This window comes from Oncorhynchus clarkii, chromosome 20 (genome assembly GCF_045791955.1).
Source record: "Oncorhynchus clarkii lewisi isolate Uvic-CL-2024 chromosome 20, UVic_Ocla_1.0, whole genome shotgun sequence".
NCBI classification, from domain to species: domain Eukaryota; kingdom Metazoa; phylum Chordata; class Actinopteri; order Salmoniformes; family Salmonidae; genus Oncorhynchus; species Oncorhynchus clarkii.
In genome coordinates this window covers 74,167,594-74,187,891 of record NC_092166.1, presented here as the reverse complement: position 1 = coordinate 74,187,891, position 20,298 = coordinate 74,167,594, and the positions used below count along the sequence as shown (strand labels likewise).

The following is a 20,298-nucleotide window of genomic DNA, read 5'->3' as shown; positions in this document are numbered from 1 at the left end:
CCCCCTGGTGGATATAGAGAAATAGGTTCATTACCAATGTAAATCAACAAGTGGCTTGAATGTAAACTGCCTCAGGAAAGGTTTACATTACTGTAGAATCCTTGGTGAGGAGTTTAAAGTGAATATCCATCAGTAGATGGGTAGTATAGGGAGTGTGTGTGGGTGTTTATTTTATATTTTAATATTTTAGTCATTTAGCAGACGCTCTTATCCAGATCGACTTACAGGAGCAAATAGGATTAAGTACCTTGCTCAAAGACACATCGGCAGATTGTTCACCTATTCAGCTCTGTGTGTGTGTGTGTGTGACAGCTGTACAAGCCAGCCAGGTGTATGAAACAGTTAAGTCTAGAGAATCAGATAAGAGCTATTAAGTTCTCAGGCTATTAAGAAACTTGAAAAATAAATGGAAGGATGTTCTGGCAGCTGCAAGGTATTGTGCAAATGTTGAATTTGGGAAAAAGTATATGCACCAAGGCAAAGACAGCCTTTAGATAGTCTTTTTGAGAGTGACCTAAAGAAGATCCTTCTGTTTGCCAGTAAATGGCATGCTGTGTTAAATATTAGTTAGATCATTTTCCTCTCCAGATGCACACTCAAGTTTCTGCTGCTGTCCTGTTGCAGACATACTTCTTCCTTTTTTAGACTTATTTTGCCCCCCCTATTTTTTTATAAACCAATTCTCTACATCTTCTGTTCTTTTGGGATCTGGCAGCCAAACTTGGTATGACAATGACCATAGGAGTAGGCAAGACATCACAAACAGATCTGGCGCTAGGCTTGTAATATAGCAGGATGGCAACAGAAATTAGATGACAGTAGCAGTATGAAACTCTCTGTGCCCAGAACCAAAAATGAAAAACTGCAATTTAGCTTCTTGAATGTCTCAATCTTGGTATAATTATCTGAGGACAAACATGAGAGTAAAAAAAGAGAATGTGCCAAACGGCCATGAACATAATGAAGGACGGGGGCTCATGGCAGCCAGACTTTGAGTGTTTCATTCCTCTGAGACATACGTTTACGTCTGGTTTTCCATGTACTTAAAGGGTGAAAGAAAAATAAACTGAAAGAACCAAAGTGATGTGTTATGTAATCCCTGTTAATTTTATAGGGCTATTATAAAATAATGTGCTACTGCATTCTAGATCAAAGCAGAAACAGCTGCAATTTACATTTACCACAAACATTTTCTTCCCCAAAAAGGTAGAATAAAACAGAACATTAGCTACATACCACAGGAGGCTGCTGAGGGGAGGACGGCTCATAATAATGACGGGAATGGAGTGAATGGAAAGGGATCAAACACATGGAAACCAGAATGGAATGGAATTAAACACACAGAAACCAGAATTGAATGGTATCAAACACATGGAAACCATGTTTTTTAAACCATTCCATTGATTCCATTCCAGCAACTTCTGTAAGCCCGTCCTACCCAATTAAGGTGTCAAAGACTACCTGTGCTACAGTTGAATTCGGAAGTTTACATACACTTAGGTTGGAGTCATTAAAACTCATTTTTCAACCACTCCACAAACTTCTTGTTAACTAACTATAGTTTTGGCAAGTGGGTTAGGACATCTACTTTGCGCATGACACAAGTCATTTTTCCAACAATTGTTTACAGACAGATTATTTCACTTATAATTCACTGTATCACAACTCCAGAGGGTCAGAAGTTGACTGTGCCTTTAAACAGCTAGGAAAATTCCAGAAAATTATATAACGGATTTAGAAGCTTCTGATAGGCTAATTGACATAATTTGAGTCAATTGGAGGTGCACCTGTGGATATATTTCAAGGCCTACCTTCAAACTCAACGCCTCTTTGCTTGACATCATGGGAAAATCAAAAGAAATCAGCCAAGACCTCAGAAAAAAAGAAGTCTGATTCATCCTTGGGAGCAATTTCCAAACGCCTGAAGGCACCACGTTCATCTGTACAAACAATAGTACTCAAGTATAAACACCATGGGACCACGCAGCCGTCATACCGCTCAGGAAGGAGACGCGTTCTGTCTCCTAGAGAGGAAAAAGCGTGTGCGAGCAAGGAGGCCTACAAATCTGACTCAGTTACACCAGCTCTGTCAGGAGGAACGGGCCAAAATTCACTCAACTTACTGTGGGAAGCTTGTGGAAGGCTACCTGAAACGTTTGACCCAAGTTAAACAATTTAAAGGCAATGCTACCAAATACTAATTGAGTGTATGTACATTTCTGACTCACTGGGAATGTGATGAAAGAAATAAAAGCTGAAATAAATCATTCTCGCTACTATTATTCTGACATTTCACATTCTTAAAATCAAGTGGTGATACTAACTGACTGAAGACAGGGAATTTTTACTAGGATGAAATGTCAGAAATTGTGAAAAAACTGAGTGTAAATGTACTTGGCTAATGTGTATGTAAACTTCCGACTTCAACTGTATATCCAGTATAATGTTGTTTACTGGCCATGTTCCGTGCTTGAAAGTGATAGCAACATGATTAAGACACTAATTACTGTATTGTTTAAATATATTTCCAACGGCATACCGTAAGCTATTTACAATAACAATATCCAAACCATCCCATTTACCGTTCCCCCGTAAATTCCCAGTAAATGTTTTATTTATAAAAAAATAGATGTAGCCAAGATAGAGTGCGTATAACAAGTTTAGGATGCTTGTGAACCTTACAGAACTTAGAAACTGTATTTAAAAAACATACTTATAAAGATACTTCAGATGAATAAAGCACTGTGTTACCCCGGAGTGTCTTTGCATGGGGCATCAAATAAAATCATGAATGTGATCACTCGGCATCCCATTATGGCATCTTCACTATCAACTACAGATGGCTATAAAGTCTGAAAACCTCAAAAGATGGGCACTGGTACGTTATTGTCTCACTATAAAACTGAAAACAAAGAGTTTCAAGAGCTAACTCTGCCTCATGCCAAGTAAAGGGGTTGAGTGCCATAGATAGTTCAGGTCTTGATTAGGAACAGTCAGTATGCATTGCATTGAGAACAGACTTGGGTTGAAATACAATTCGAAATCATTTGTGTTAAAATGCCTAGAGCGCCAGGTGGGCAGGGTTAGGACTTTCTAGACTTTTCTATATGTTCTGTTAGGTTCTAAGTTCTGGTACAAATCCAGTCGGTCACCAAAGAAAGCTTAGACTAGATTTATTCCACCCAGACTGAATGCATAACATAACATACAAGTCACACAGCATATATTTACACCCCTCGACTAGGCAGAGTTCCTCTCCTTGTATGTTAAGATAAACAATCAGTTTTTGTTGCTGGGCAGAAACTTGGTCTGTTCCTCTTCGTTGTGATTGTCATGGCCCAGCTTGAGTCCAGAACCTTTGTGTGTGGGTATGTGTGTGTGTGTGGGAGATAACGCTACAGTTAGTGTGTCGTTGAGGTGGGCCCCTCTGGCCCCCTTCCCAGATGTTTCCTACCTCTTCAACTGTTATCCTCACATCGATATTGAGTTCCACCACCACTTCTCCTTTCCCAACAAGTTACTGACACTAACTTGGCTTGTGTTATGAGAATTTTGTTATCAATGTTCATAAACTTCAATTAATCTACTCAGTCTGCAACCCAGAGTTTGTAATATTCTGGTTGAATGAAGCAGACAAGAGTCCCAGTTTACAAAAATCAAAGTGTTTATTCACGAGAATGTTCTGAAGTCCATTATACAAAGACATCCATTTTATAGCTGCGCACATACTTCCACACAAACCGTAGGTATCCTACTAGAGGTCGACCGATTAATCGGAATGGCCGATTAATTAGGGCCGATTTCAAGTTTTCATAACAATCAGATTTTTATTTAATTTTTTTGTTTTACACCTTTATTGAATCTTTAAGTAAGCCAAGTTAAGTTAAGTTGCCAGCTAGCATTAAACTTATCTTATAAAAAAACAATCAATCAATCAATCATAATCACTAGTTAACTACACATGGTTGATGATATTACTAGTTTATCTAGCGTGTCCTGCGTTGCATATAATCTGACTGAGCATACCAGTACCTGCTGGCTGACTGTTTATGACTTCAAGCCTATCAACTCCCGAGATGAGGCTGGTATAACCGATGTGAAATGGCTAGCTAGTTAGCGGGGTGCGCGCTAATAGTGTTTCAAACATCACTCGCTCTGAGACTTGGAGTGGTTGTTCCCCTTGCTCTGCATTATTAACGCTGCTTCGATGGTGGCTGTTGTCGTTGTTTTCCTGGTTCGAGCCCAGGGAAGAGCGAGGAGAGGGATGTAAGCTATACTGTTACACTGTCAATAATAAAGTGCCTATAAGAACATCCAATAGTCAAAGGTTAATGAAATACAAATGGTATAGAGGGAAATAGTCCTAAAATTTCTATAACTACAACCTAAAACTTCTTACCTGGGAATATTGAAGTCTCATGTTAAAAGGAACCACCAACTTTCATATGTTCTCATGTTTTGAGCAAGGAACTTAAATGTTAGCTTTTTTACATGGCACATATTGCACTTTTACTTTCTTCTCAAACACTTTGTTTTAGCATTATTTAAACCAAATTGAGCATGTTTCATTATTTATTTGAGGCTAAATTGATTTTATTGATGTATTATATTAAGTTAAAATAAGTGTTCATTCAGTATTGTTATAATTGTCATTATTACAAATACACGGTAAAAAAAAAAATCGGCCGATTAATCGGCATCGGCTTTCTTTGGTCCTCCAATAATCGGTATCGGCGTTGAAAAATCATAATCGGTCGACCTCTATATCCTACGCACATACTTCCACACAAACAGTAGGTGAGTTTTATCCTTCTCCATAGTTCTCACCACGGTATCACTACCCAGCCGACAATTCCATTCCCCGAGATGAGGGAAACCTTGAGAAGTACTCCCTATGCCCTCATAGAGGCCTAACCAGGTCGGTCCAAACACAGTTTAACTGTTCTCGGTATCTTTCTTCGGCCCCCACATACAAGTTCAAATCCTAAGCAACGCCTTGCTCAGACAGTCTGTGTTTTTCCACTATCCAGATACATTGTTTAACCTAATTCTGGCTAAAACTACACACATGATCAGATTATAATTTTATGATTCTAATCAATTTCATACAATTATAAGGTTTCAGAGTGGAATTATTGAATCATTATCTTTCAACATTTAAATTATTTTATCAGCTTGACAGGAACCGAGACCAGACTATTGATCTTTTGCCTAATCCTTACAAAGTCTATAAAAAAACCTGAGATGCCATATTGGTTCCCTTTTAGTGGCCAAGAACACTAGCGGATGTCCTCTGATCTACAGTACCCTGACTGTCTCCACCATATATATTGTTCCATCCAGACAGTACAGGACAGTACCTTCCCCATACACTGAGTATACCAAACATTATGAACACCTTCCTTATATTGAGTTGCAAGTGACATCGATAAGGGATCATATCTTTCACCTGGATTCACCTGGTCAGTCTATGTCATGGAAAGACGTTCCTAACGTTTTATACACTAAGTGTATGTTCACACCATCAGCAACAGGGAGAGGGGGGGGGGGAAATATGTTATCTGAGCAGTAGGCCTAATTGCCAGAACTATGGAAGTGTGGAACGGAGAAGGACAGTAAGAAGCACAAAAACAGTTAAGCATTCTGTATGCATTCAAATCAGTTTAATCTTGAATATTCACATTTCACCTACTGTACTGTTGGGATATAGGTGATATATAGTTCTGTACTGAACATACCAGTCTTTTCTTTCTGTCTAGGTCTGTGTGTGTCTCCATTCTAATGTAAATACATCTGTACATGTGGATGGGTGTGTTAGTATGTAGTAACGTCTGCGTGTCAGACTCGCAGGCTGCTGAGCGGTGCAGTCAGATGGTGATGTCACTGTAGCCCCTGGGTCTCAGTAATGCTGCTGTAACTCTCCAGGCCCTGGCATCCATCCCTCTGTAAAGCCTCACTGTGATATCACAGCCAATGGGATAAAAGGAAGCTCTCTAGCTAACGAGGCCCGTTGGTCCCCATTACAGTATGGTGTAAATAACACAAGCGTCATTGTCAGGTCCAGACCTGGGTTCATATAGCATTTGCTTTCTTTCAAATGTTTGAATGCGCTTGCCTCCTGTAATGGGATCCAGCCGGTTGTCATGACAGGGTGACCCTGATGGCGGCGTTGCCAGGGCGGAACAGACTCAGCCTCCCGTCCAGAGTCCCGGTCAGCAGCTGAGAAGGAGAAAGACAGAGAATAAGGATGACATCATCACGCTACCCTTTGACTGATCACATGAGGGTGATTATAAACAGAGACCGACTGTATTCCCTTTTCCTGATGACTTAAACTGAGATCTTCCGCTGCTCTACAGTATGTTCGCTACCTACTTCAGTCTGAGAAGGGCACCTTTGAAGTCGTTTCTGGGGACGTCAAAATGAGGAGTTCTGTACAAAACTAAGTATTTAGCGATTGGATCATCTGTAACTAAACAGAATAGCAAAGCCAACTAAGAAATGCTCTCAATGCCGCCTTAATCAACTGGCATGAAAACAACCGTAGCAGTTGGCAGTTTTCTCATGACAACAACCGTAGCAGTTGGCAGTTTTCTCATGACAACGACCATAGGAGCACAACAGACAGTAGAGAAATATCTGGGACCAGGCTATTAGGCTATTTATTCCCTCTAATCATACTGTTACATTTAACTCAGCATGATCCAAACTTCTAATTGGGGAAAGCCATGCAATATTGCATAACAGCACTGATCTCTACAACAAAGCTAAACTAAGAACTTTGCAGCAGTTAAATCCCCAGGTTTATGATATCTCATAGCAATTCTCAGACCGTCCACACTGTGTCCCAAATAGCCCCCTATAACCTACATGCTCAGAAAAAAGGGTTATTCGGCTGTCCCATAGAATAACCTTTTTTGATCCCGGTAGAACTTATTTGGGTTCCATGTAGAACCCTCTGTGGAAAGGGTTCTACATGGAACTCAAAGGGGTTATTTCTACCTGGAACCAAAAGGGTTCCACGTGGAACCAAAAAGGGTTATTTAAAGGGTTCTCCTTGCGGACAGCCGAATAACCCTTTTAGGTTCTACATAGTTCTACATAAGTTGCATGGACTCTGTATGCAATAATTAACATGATTTTTTAATTACTACCTCATCTCTGTACCCCACACATACAATTATCTGTAAGGTCCCTCAGTGGAGCAGTGAATTTCAAACACAGATTCAAACACAAAGACCTGGGAGGTTTTCCAATGCCTCGCAAAAAAAGGGCACCTATTGGTAGATGAGTAAAAATGAAAAAAGCAGACATTGAATACCCCTTTTAGTATGGTGAATTTATTAATTACACTTTGGATGGTGTATCAATACATCCAGTCACTACAAAGGTACAGGTGTCCTTACTAACTCAGTTGCCAGAGAGGAAAGAAACTGCTCAGGGATTTCACCATGACGCCAATGGGTTTAATGGCTGTGATAGGAGAAAACTGAGGATGGATAAACAACATTGTAGTTACTCCACAATACTACAAAAGTAGGAAGCCTTGTTGCAAACATGCATTCTGTTTGCAACAAGGCACTAAAGTAAAACTGCAAATAATGTGGCAAAGAAATTAACTTTATGTCCTGAATATAAAGCGTTATGTTTGGGGCAAATCCAACACAACACATCCCTGAGTATCAAGCATGGTGGTGGCTGCATCATGTTATGGGTATGCTTGTCATTGGCAAGGACTAGGGAGTTTTTGGGGATAAAAAGAAACAGAATAGCGCTAAGCACAGGGAAAATGACATGGAATGTTCTTGAGTGGGCTAGTTACAGTTTAGACTTAAATCAGCTTGAAAATCTATGTCAAGACTTGAAAATGGCTGTCAAGCAATTATCAACAATCAACTTGACAGAGCTTGAAGAATTTTGAAAAAAAGAATGTGCAAAAAATATTGTACAATCCAGGTGTGCAAAGCTGTAATACCTGCCAAAGGTGATTCTAACATGTATTGAGTAACGGGTGTGAATACTTATGTAAATGAGATATTTCTGTATTTCATTTTCAATACATTTGCAAACATTTCAAAAAATATGTTTTCACTGGCATTATGGGTGTGTAAAAAAGATAGGGTGTGTAAAAGATGGGTGTGTAAAAAAGATATTAAGCCAAGCAGCCTGACCCACACACTCATGGATACAGACACACGCATTCACGGACGTAGACACGCACGCACGCACACACACACACACACATAACTCTCCCCCACACACTCATGGATACAGACACACGCATTCACGGACGTAGACACGCACACACACACACACACACACCACACCTACCTCTCCCCCACACACGTATCCCCTTGTCCTCAGCTGCATCTCTCTCTCAAAGAGGAGGGATCATGATCTCAGCTATCCCCTGTCGGCCAATCAGCCAGTGACCCGGGCCAGAGCAACATTACCTCACCACTACGGCAGCCAATCTACAGGCTCCAATGCAACCTGGGAAACCTTCCATTTAGAGTTCATAGTGAGATTCTGGCCTGTGTGAGAGTGTCTGTGTCCTCAACAGCACTCCAGTACCTATTAAGTGTACCACTTTTGACCAGGACCCATAGCGCTCTGGTCAAAAGTTGTGCGCTATAAAGGGAATACGGTGCCATTTGGGACGCATACTGATAAACCTTCCATTTGGGGTTCATAGTGAGACTTATGGTACTCATTCATAATGGGTTATGAGAGCTGTGGAAATTGATGTCACTCCGAGACATTAGTCAACACTGTACTGTACTAGTCTGTGACCTCAGGTTAACATACACCCCAAAAATTATCTGTATTTCATCACACAAAAGATCTGCACAGGTGCAAAAAATGACAGGGACTATTCCATTGGTTTCATTGCGCCAGGCAAGCTCAATGAAGCACAAGTATTTAAAATATATTAAATATGATTGGAGCCAGGTCTGATATCAACGAGAGACCAGGACATCAGCTAAACTTTCTAAGGATGGATGAGTGAATAGGCCCATATGCAGTCAACACCCTGATATGATAGGAAAGAGTCAGAACATCAGTCAAACACAAGTAGTCTGCTTAGCCCTAACAATGCACTTCAGCTAAACTTTCTGAGGATTGATGAGTGAATACACCCCTGTTGGGAAAGAGTCAGAAGAGTCTGAAGTGTTTGGATGGAAGATGAGTCAAACACTAGTAGGGCTGACTAGTATCTATCAGGGTTTATTTATTTAATCAGACACACACATATGCGCACAAACGTACGCACACACACACACTGTCTCGCCCTATATCTATCAGGGTTTATTTTTTTAATCTCTTCTGGTTCGGATGTTGATGCTGTAGCAGATTCTCCTTACTGGAGACACAGGGACAATATCCAGCTGTGTGTGGAACGCTAGAAGAGGAGAGTTCACTGACACACACACGCAGGGCTGGCTCTAACCTTTTGGGGCCCTTATGCAAGATTTGGTTGGGAGCCCCCCCACCTTGCCGCAAAATCATTTTAATTTCACACAGTTAATTTCACGCAATTCTACAATCTTTGCCATGGGGCGTTAAGAAAATGTAGCAATCATTGAATTCTAATTATTTTGGCTTGAGGCAGAGGGAATTTTTTTCTACAATTTTACAGCTAATTTCCTGCAATTCTATCCATTTTATCATGTGGTGGAAAGACATTTTAGCAGTTTTAAAGCTAATTTCCTGCAATTCTACACATTTTTCCATGTACACATTTTCCATGACTTATGCCATGTTAATATGATATCTGAGTGAGAAAGACTAACAAAATCAATGGTGGCCTCCTGGAGGTCAGGGCCCTGTGCAAGTTGTTTTAATTTTTTTATAGCTGGCTGGATTAAATAACAATTTAAACATTGCTATCTGACATGGCTAATTGAGAGACTCTCAGTTCCATACATAACAAGAGAAAAACTGCTGGTTCTGCTTTATTTGGAGAGCATCTTCATACAGGCTTCATAAGCACTACATAGATGCTTTACATGTATGTCATGCGCTATAAAGATTCAAAATGTGGCATAAGTGTGTGACATAACCATCAATGTATTTATTCATATTTATTAGAGCATGAAAGACAGTTATAGATGATTTGTGACCCATTTATGTAGTGCTTATGAAGCCTATATGAATGCTTTATGGTGGCCGTCTAAAGGACGGGGCCCTAAGCGACTGCTTATGCCTGGAGCAGGCCCTGCACACATGCTGACTGTCTGTCTGTGTCTCTCTCACTCACACACATGCTCTGCAGGAAGTCAGTCACCCCACCCATACACATAGACATGCACACACGTACACAGACACATGGATCCGTACACACACACACACACACACACACACACACACACACACACACACACACACACACACACACACACACACACACACACACACACACACACACACACACACACACACACACACACAGTTCTTATATTCTTGTGGGGACCTAAAATGTATTTCCTTTCAAAATCCTATTTTCCCTAAACCTAACCCTAAACCTTATCCTAACCCTAACCCTAAACCTTATCCTAACCCTAAACCTTATCTTAACCCTAACCCTAAACCTTATCCTAACCCTAACCCTAAACCTAACCCCTAAACTTAAAATAGCCTTTGTCCTTATGGACATGGGAAATGACCCCATGAAGGAGAATTTTCCTTGTTTTACTATTCTTCTGTCAGTAAAATATTAAATGGACACAGTCTGCTGTCGCTAACCCTCCTATTGCCCCTAACCATCTAGCTAACCCTCCTATTACCCCTACCCATCTAGCGAACACTCCTATTACCCCTACACATCTAGAAAACCCTCCCATTACCCCTAACCATCTAGCTAACCCTCCTATTACCCCTACCCATCTAGTTAACCCTCCTATTACCCCTACACATCTAGCAAACCCTCCCATTACCCCTAACCATCTAGCTAACCCTCCCATTAAATGGCCCTAACCATCTAGGTAACCATCATATTACCCCAAATCATCTAGCTAACCCTCCCATTACCCCTAGCCAACTAGCTAACCCCCCCATTACCCCTAACCATCTAGCTAACTCTCCCAATACCCCTAACCATCTAGCTAACCCTTCTATTAAATGTCCCTAACCATCTAGCTAACCCTCCCATTAGCCCTAACCATCTAGCCAACCCTCCCATTACCCCTAACCATCTAGCTAACCCTCCTATTACCCCTAACCATCTAGCTAACCCTCCCATTATCCCTAACCATCTAGCTAACCCTCCAATTACCCCTAACTATGTAGCTAACCATTTTCTTAAATGGCCCTAACCATCAAGCTAACACTCCTATTAAATAACCCTAACCATCTATCTAAAACTTCTATTAGCCTTAACCATCTAGCTAACCCTCCTACAAGCCCTAACTGTCTAGCTAACCCTTCCAATACCCCTAACAATCTAGCTAACCCTCCTATTAAGTTCCAACTGGAACTCAAAATAATCATAATTTCAGCTGTGTGAGTTTAAATGAAGTCATGCAATACAATAAGTGTACACATTTGGTGAATCATAACTCAGATAATCATGCATGTACAGTGCCTTGCGAAAGTATTCGGCCCCCTTGAACTTTGCGACCTTTTGCCACATTTCAGGCTTCAAACATAAAGATATAAAACTGTATTTTTTGGTGAACAATCAACAACAAGTGGGACACAATCATGAAGTGGAACGACATTTATTGGATATTTCAAACTTTTTTAACAAATCAAAAACTGAAAAATTGGGCGTGCAAAATTATTCAGCCCCCTTAAGCTAATACTTTGTAGCGCCACCTTTTGCTGCGATTACAGCTGTAAGTCGCTTGGGGTATGTCTCTATCAGTTTTGCAGATCGAGAGACTGAAATTTTCTCCTTGCAAAACAGCTCGAGTTCAGTGAGGTTGGATGGAGAGCATTTGTGAACAGCAGTTTTCAGTTCTTTCCACAGATTCTCGATTGGATTCAGGTCTGGACTTTGACTTGGCCATTCTAACACCTGGATATGTTTATTTTTTAACCATTCCATTGTAGATTTTGCTTTATGTTTTGGATCATTGTCTTGTTGGAAGACAAATCTCCGTCCCAGTCTCAGGTCTTTTGCAGACTCCATTCTTCCAGAATGGTCCTGTATTTGGCTCCATCCATCTTCCCATCAATTTTAACCATCTTCCCTGTCCCTGCTGAAGAAAAGCAGGCCCAAACCATGATGCTGCCACCACCATGTTTGACAGTGGGGATGGTGTGTTCAGCTGTGTTGCTTTTACGCCAAACATAACGTTTTGCATTGTTGCCAAAAAGTTCAATTTTGGTTTCATCTGACCAGAGCACCTTCTTCCACATGTTTGGTGTGTCTCCCAGGTGGCTTGTGGCAAACTTTAAACAACACTTTTTATGGATATCTTTAAGAAATGGCTTTCTTCTTGCCACTCTTCCATAAAGGCCAGATTTGTGCAATATACGACTGATTGTTGTCCTATGGACAGAGTCTCCCACCTCAGCTGTAGATCTCTGCAGTTCATCCAGAGTGATCATGGGCCTCTTGGCTGCATCTCTGATCAGTCTTCTCCTTGTATGAGCTGAAAGTTTAGAGGGACGGCCAGGTCTTGGTAGATTTGCAGTGGTCTGATACTCCTTCCATTTCAATATTATCGCTTGCACAGTGCTCCTTGGGATGTTTAAAGCTTGGGAAATCTTTTTGTATCCAAATCCGGCTTTAAACTTCTTCACAACAGTATCTCGGACCTGCCTGGTGTGTTCCTTGTTCTTCATGATGCTCTCTGCGCTTTTAACGGACCTCTGAGACTATCACAGTGCAGGTGCATTTATACGGAGACTTGATTACACACAGGTGGATTGTATTTATCATCATTAGTCATTTAGGTCAACATTGGATCATTCAGAGATCCTCACTGAACTTCTGGAGAGAGTTTGCTGCACTGAAAGTAAAGGGGCTGAATAATTTTGCACGCCCAATTTTTCAGTTTTTGATTTGTTATTAAAAAAGTTTGAAATATCCAATAAATGTCGTTCCACTTCATGATTGTGTCCCACTTGTTGTTGATTCTTCACAATTTTTTTTTAAATATCTTTATGTTTGAAGCCTGAAATGTGGCAAAAGGTCGCAAAGTTCAAGGGGGCCGAATATTTTCGCAAGGCACTGTAAATGCCTCATGAGCTTAGGTCAACTATCTAGCCCCATCAGAACCCCCAAAATAAGCTTGTTTTAGTCATTTGATTGATTGTAAACAATGTAATTATAAACAAAGACTGTATTGCTTCAACATATGGTTAAAACGATAATTTTGATTTCATGGCTGGTCAGACCTTTCATCCATAGTCTATGAATTTGAGAATGGTTACATTTCTCCAGCCCCATCCGTCAGCTTTTTACAGCTTCAAAACATGTTTAAAACTATCATTTTCGATGGATGGTCAGTCCTTGCATCCATAGCCCTGTCTATGAATTTGAGAGTGGTTCTCTCTAGCCGCATCCCTCAGCTATTTAAACAAATCGGTGACCCATTTGATATTGTCTGAACTGCAGATTACAGTACAGAGACAGCCATAGCAGACAGACATATGGAAGACTGACAGGGTCAACATTGCTCTTCAGTCCAGATGGTCTAGCTTACCTCAGATGGTCTAGCTTACCCCAGATGGTCTAGCTTACCCCAGATGTTCTAGCTTACCCCAGAACAGGACCCCGAATGAAAAAGTTCCAACTACACACTGACACTAACTGTCTGTCTGTCTGACTGACTGAAGGATGGACAGACAGACGGCGTACTCATGGTTGCCTCGTCTTATCATAGGGGTTAACTACATCCTTATTACTACATCCTGGCTATGGCCACTACATCCTGGCTATGGCCACTACATCCTGGCTATGGCCACTACATCCTGGCTATGGCCACTACATCCTGGCTATGGCCACTACATCCTGGCTATGGCCACTACATCCTTATTACTACATCCTGGCTATGGCCACTACATCCTGGCTATTGCCACTACATCCTGGCTATGGCCACTACATCCTTATTACTACATCCTGGCTATGGCCACTACATTCTTATTACTACATCCTTATTACTACATCCTGGCTATGGCCACTACATCCTGGCTATGGCCACTACATCCTGGCTATGGCCACTACATCCTGGCTATGGCCACTACATCCTTATTACTACATCCTGGCTATGGCCACTACATCCTGGCTATGGCCACTACATCCTGGCTATTAGCAAAAAGAGTAGAACTGATTGCCAAATCAAATGGTCAATTGAGAAGTCTCGTTAAGTAGCTATGACATTACTCTTTCCATGAAAGTTGATTCCTGAAAGTATCCGAAATTACAGTACATACGTATTTAGACAGAAATTAATGGGTTTTGGTCTCAATAGGAACCCAGGAACCCAGGTAGTCTAGCGCTTATGAGCGTTGGGCAACTACTTAACACTAATTGCTCCTGTAAGTCGCTCTGGATAAGAGCATCTGCTAAATGACTAAAATGTTAAATGTAATCCAGGACCTTTTCTACTGTATTGTTACATTGAGTATTATGTCTCAATAACAATCCTCTAGGATCACAAATATTTTTCATTATTTATTTATTTATTTATTTAACTAGGCAAGTCAGTTAAGAACAAATTCTTATTTACAATGACGGCCTACCCCGGCCAAACTTTTGTCAAAAGTAGTGCACCATGTAGGAAATAGGCCCAAAGGGCTCTGGTCAAAAGTAGAGCACTATATAGGGAATAAGGTGCCATTTGGGATGCATGCAGCCCAAGAATATCAATCACCCATAGCAACACACAATACATTTCCACATCACCTCCCCTTGGTTTGGGATCGGTTAATCCTCCCTGCAGACAACACAGGTGTCTCAGTGTGTGTGTGTGTGTGTTTTTGGAACAGAGGCTGAGTGGTTGACTGCTTGACCTTAGTGTCTCTTCCATTCTCCCCTGTTCCCTCTCTTCAACTCCCCCATCTCATCTCCCTGCTACCTCATCTCATCTCTAGCACATATTACAGTATGGAACATCCCACAGTGATATGTGTGTCATCTGGGATACTAGCTCTACGGGAGGGAATAGCCTGCTCTGGTCTGTAACTCTGATAAATGTTGTGCTTAGGGAGGTTAAGATCATTGTCTGGCTCAGACATTATTGTAAAAGAGAATGGTGGAATCGCCGTAATCTACTTTTTAATTTTATTATTTAATATTTAAAAACATTCAATGTACTTGCAGTGAAGGCGCTCAACAACTACATCACATTAGTCATCTAACAGACTCATATCCAGAGCGACAGACAGAAGCAACCAGGGTCAATGCACTGCTCAAGTGCACGTCGACAGATCTCCCACAAGGTCAAAAACGGGGACCCGAACCAGCGATCCGTCAGTCACCGGCCCAAGCTTCCAACTGCCAGGCCACCAGCCCTCCTAGATCCCCCCACAGTTCACCAAAAGCTGCCCCTCAACCATTCAAGACCCGCCCCATAGAATAATAAATAAATAAATAATAGTTCCATTCCCCACCCCGAAGACCCCCCTCCCAATGAACCAACAACCAACAAAATGAACAAAAGAGAAAGACAAACGAAAACAGAAAACAATGCAAAAAACAAAAGACATCAAGGACAACAAAAATCATAACAGCAAGGCCAACTGAATATGTTTGAGTACATGCATTGCACTATTTACGTGTGTGCATTTGACTGAGAGTGTGTGAATATGCACGGCATCAGCCTCAGGCAAACCGGCATTAGCTGTAACAACATTGCCTCTCAGTGTCATTCAAATGTACTTTTTGTTACATTTAATTTTTTCAACTTTTATCTTTGAAGCCATTCTATCTCCCACACAGCAACTCCACTCCCACTTGTCTCAAATTCCAGATCCCAACCCTCAGCCCATCCCACCAATCTCTGCTGGTCACCCTCTTCGGATTTCTATGCACCATACAGTGGGGCAAAAAAGTATTTAGTCAGCCACCAATTGTGCAAGTTCTCCCACTTAAAAAGAGGCCTGTAATTTTCATTATAGGTACACTTCAACTATGACAGACAAAATGAGGAAAAAAAATCCAGAAAATCACATTGTAGGATTTTTAATGAATTTATTTGCAAATTATGGTGGAAAATAAGTATTTGGTCAATAACAAAAGTTTATCTCAATACTTTGTTATAAACCCTTTGTTGGCAATGACAGAGGTCAAATGTTTTCTATAAGTCTTCACAAGGTTTTCACACACTGTTACTGGTATTTTGGCCCATTCCTCCATGCAGATCTCCTCTAGAGAAGTGATGTTTCGGGGCTGTTGCTGGGCAACACAGACTTTCAACTCCCTCCAAAGATTTTCTATGGGGTTGAGATCTGGAGACTGGCTAGGCCACTCCAGGACCTTGAAATGCTTCTTACGAAGCAACTCCTTCTTTGCCCGGGCGGTGTGTTTGGGATCATTGTCATGCTGAAAGACCCAGCCATGTTTTATCTTCAATGCCCTTGCTGATGGAAGGAGGTTTTCACTCAAAATCTCACGATACATGGCCCCATTCATTCTTTCCTTTACACGGATAAATTTTCCTGGTCCCTTTGCAGAAAAACAGACCCAAAGCATGATGTTTCCACCCCCATGCTTCACAGTAGGTATGGTGTTCTTTGGATGCAACTCAGCATTCTTTGTCCTCCAAACTCGACGAGTTGAGTTTTTACCAAAAAAGGTATATTTTGGTTTCATCTGACCATATGACATTCTCCCAATCTTCTTCTGGATCATCCAAATGCTCTCTAGCAAACTTCAGACGGGCTTAAGCAGGGGGACACGTCTGGCACTGCAGGATTTGAGTCCCTGGCGGCGTAGTGTGTTACTGATGGTAGGCTTTGTTACTTTGGTCCCAGCTCTCTGCAGGTCATTCACTAGGTCCCCCCGTGTGGTTCTGGGATTTTTGCTCACCGTTCTTGTGATCATTTTGACCCCACGGGGTGAGATCTTGCGTGGAGCCCCAGATCGACGGAGATTATCAGTGGTCTTGAATGTCTTCCATTTCCTAATAATTGCTCCCACAGTTGATTTCTTCAAACCAAGCTGCTTACCTATTGCAGATTCAGTGCAGGTCTACAATTTTGTTTCTGGTGTCCTTTGACAGCTCTTTGGTCTTGGCCATAGTGGAGTTTGGAGTGTGACTGCTTGAGGTTGTGGACAGGTGTCTTTTATACTGATAACAAGTTCAAACAGGTGCCATTAATACAGGTAACGAGTGGAGGACAGAGAAGCCTCTTAAAGAAGAAGTTACAGGTCTGTGAGAGCCAGAAATCTTGCTTGTTTGTAGGTGACCAAATACTTATTTTCCACCATAATTTGCAAATAAATTCATAAAAAATCCTACAATGTGATTTTCTGGATTTTTTTTCTAATTTTGTCTGTCATAGTTGAAGTGTACCTATGAAGACAATTACAGGCCTCTCTCATCTTTTTAAGTGGGAGAACTTGCACAATTGGTGGCTGACTAAATACTTTTTTGCCCCACTGTATATCTTTCAACTATGCTGTGATGTTTAACATACAATTTCAATCTCTCTAATCGAATAGAATCCACAGATTGCGAGTTGAAGATATATACGTTTACCAAGAGTGTTAGTATATTAGTAATTGACTGACCCGGTCTCTCCAGATCTCCTAACAGTACTATTTAAATTTTAGATCAATGTTATGCATGTTCAGCCATTCTTGAACCTGAGACCAGAAACAGGCTACCTGAGGGCAATACAAAAATAAATGGTATATTAATTCTGTATCTGTAACGTCTGCTTCCAACTCACACCCTCAAACACATAGATCCCCTGAACGCAGCTCACACTCTCAAACACCTAGATCCCCTGAACGCAGCTCACTCTCCAGATCCCAATCACCCAAATTCTAATCACCTGTTCACACACCTGTATGTCATTATCACACACTATTTAGTTCAGTTCTTTGTACCCCCCATCACTGTGAAGTATTGTTTGTTTTGTGACACATGTCTTTTGGAGCGCTGGGTTTCCTGTGATTTACTCCTCCCGTGTATGAGAGTGTTTGCCTGTCTCACTAACAACGCTTTTTGCCTATTCCCTCGCTGTACTCGGATTTCCTGTTATCTACCTATTGCCTGATCTCCCGGACTACGTTACTAGCCTTTTCCCTGCCTGTACTGTTGCCCTTTAGGACCCCCTTTGTATGACCTTCTGCCTGCACCTGGACCCAGCTACCTGCCTCCTCCTGTGTATGACCTTCTGCCTGCCCCTGGACCCAGCTACCTGCCTCCTCCTGTGTATGACCTTCTGCCTACTTCTGGACCCAGCTACCTGCCTCCTCCTGTGTATGACCTTCTGCCTACCCCTGGACCCAGCTACCTGCCTCGTCCTGTGTATGACCTTCTGCCTGCCCCTGGACCCTGCTACCTGCCTCGTCCTGTGTATGACCTTCTGCCTGCCCCTGGACCCAGCTACCTGCCTCCTCCTGTGGTCCATTGCAATAAACACCTGCTGCCCCTGTGCTTGAAACCAGCTCTCTGTCTCCCCTGGTCTTCATTCCAGAATACCTCACCAAAAACGACAGACTTCGGCGGAGCTGCAACTACGTCTGGCCCGACAGGAGGAACGAATCGATGAACTCTGCGACCTCCTTCGCCTGTACATTTCTGCTTCACCGATATCAGGTGCCAAAGCCTCCTCTCGTTCATCTCCCCCATATCCATGCCTAATAAATACGACGGCTCCACAGGGAAATGTCAAGGATTTCTCATGCAGTGTAACCTGTACATAGACCATCATCCCGCTGACTTCACCTCTGACAAAGAGAGGGTGGACTTCATCTCCCTACTCACAGGCAAAGCTCTGGATTGGGTCACAACCCTGTGGGCCACTCAAAGTTCTGATATGTCCTCTGAATCACGTTTTCACGCCCTCTTCAAGGAGGTGTTTGACCATTCCGTTTCAGATCGTCACACACCTGTTATGTGAGCTGAGACAGGGCCATCTCACCACCACTGAGTATGTCCTTGAGTTCTGTACCATGGCTGCCGTCAGTGGATGGAGTGAACCAGCTCCCTTTACAGTCTACCGGAGGGGTCTTAATCGAGAGTTACAGACCGAACTGGCCTGCAGAGGAGATTTAAAGGACCTAAACCAATGCATCCGGATGTCCATATCCATTGGCAACCTATTGGTGGACCATATAGTCGCCCATGGCCTGCAAGTCTTTCAAACCCTTCTCTCGTCCATCACGGTCCAATAGCCCAGAACCCATTTCACTCGGCTACGCCCCTCTCACGCCAGCCGAGAGACACCGGTGGTTACTTGAAAACCGGTGCCTCTATTGTGGAGAGAGTAACCACCTACTCAATAGCAGTCCCATTCACCCCCCCACAAAGGGGTGACCACAACCCCTCCACTTCCACCCGGGTAAGGACCTTCACTTTTTTTTTTACCTTATCAAAAGGCAGTTTGGGATCCCGGCTCTTCTTCCTGCTAATGGGGTCACTCAGTTTGTGGAGGGACTAGAGGACTCGGGGGCTGCAGGAAATTTAATTGATGAACAATTGGCACAACAGTTAAGGATCAAACTAATCCTCCCCTTAGGATCAATGCGCTGGACGGACAACCTCTCGGAACTGGTCTTGTGACTCGCATGACCGAAAGGATCACCCTTCAGATTGGCCTCCTTCACTCGGTCATTCAGTTAATGGTGTTGTCTTCACCTATAAAGAACCCCTCATCCTCGGTCACCCCTGGCTAAGCCTTCACAACCCTGCCATCTCCTGGCGGCAAGGGGAACTGTTTTAAGAACTGCTTCAGTCTACCCTTTCACGCTACCTCTAGAAAGATCGGAGTCTGCCATTCCAACCCATCTGTATATGCCCAGTTCCTGAGTGTCTTCATCAAGAAGATGATCATTCTGAAGGAATACCTGACATGATGACTCCTTGCTGTCCCCAGTCCACCTGACCGTGCTGCTGCTCCAGTTTAAACTGTTCTGCCTTATTATTATTCATTTATGAACATTTGAACATCTTGGCCATGCTCTGTTATAATCTCCACCCGGCACAGCCAGAAGAGGACTGGCCATCCCACATATGCTCTCTCTAATTCTCTCTTTCTTTCTCTCTCTCGGAGGACCTGAGCCCTAGAACCATGCCCCAGGAATACCTGACATGATGACTCCTTGCTGTCCCCAGTCCACCTGACTGTGCTGCTGCTCCAGTTTCAACTGTTCTGCCTTATTATTATTCGACC

The 20,298-nt window shown here is 42.3% G+C and overlaps 1 protein-coding gene across 1 annotated transcript in view; it reads right to left on the bottom strand.

Moving 5' to 3' along the window:
• Nucleotides 1–5,644: 5,644 nt before the first annotated feature.
• The window catches only part of LOC139376891 (WD repeat domain 27), a 151,309-nt gene continuing 136,655 nt past the window's right edge, over nt 5,645–20,298 (bottom strand). Inside the window, exon 24 of the mRNA XM_071119880.1 lies at nt 5,645–6,219. Within this exon, the coding sequence (XP_070975981.1) occupies nt 6,142–6,219 (78 nt within the window). The 3' untranslated portion in view covers nt 5,645–6,141. The remainder of the gene's footprint in view (nt 6,220–20,298) is intronic.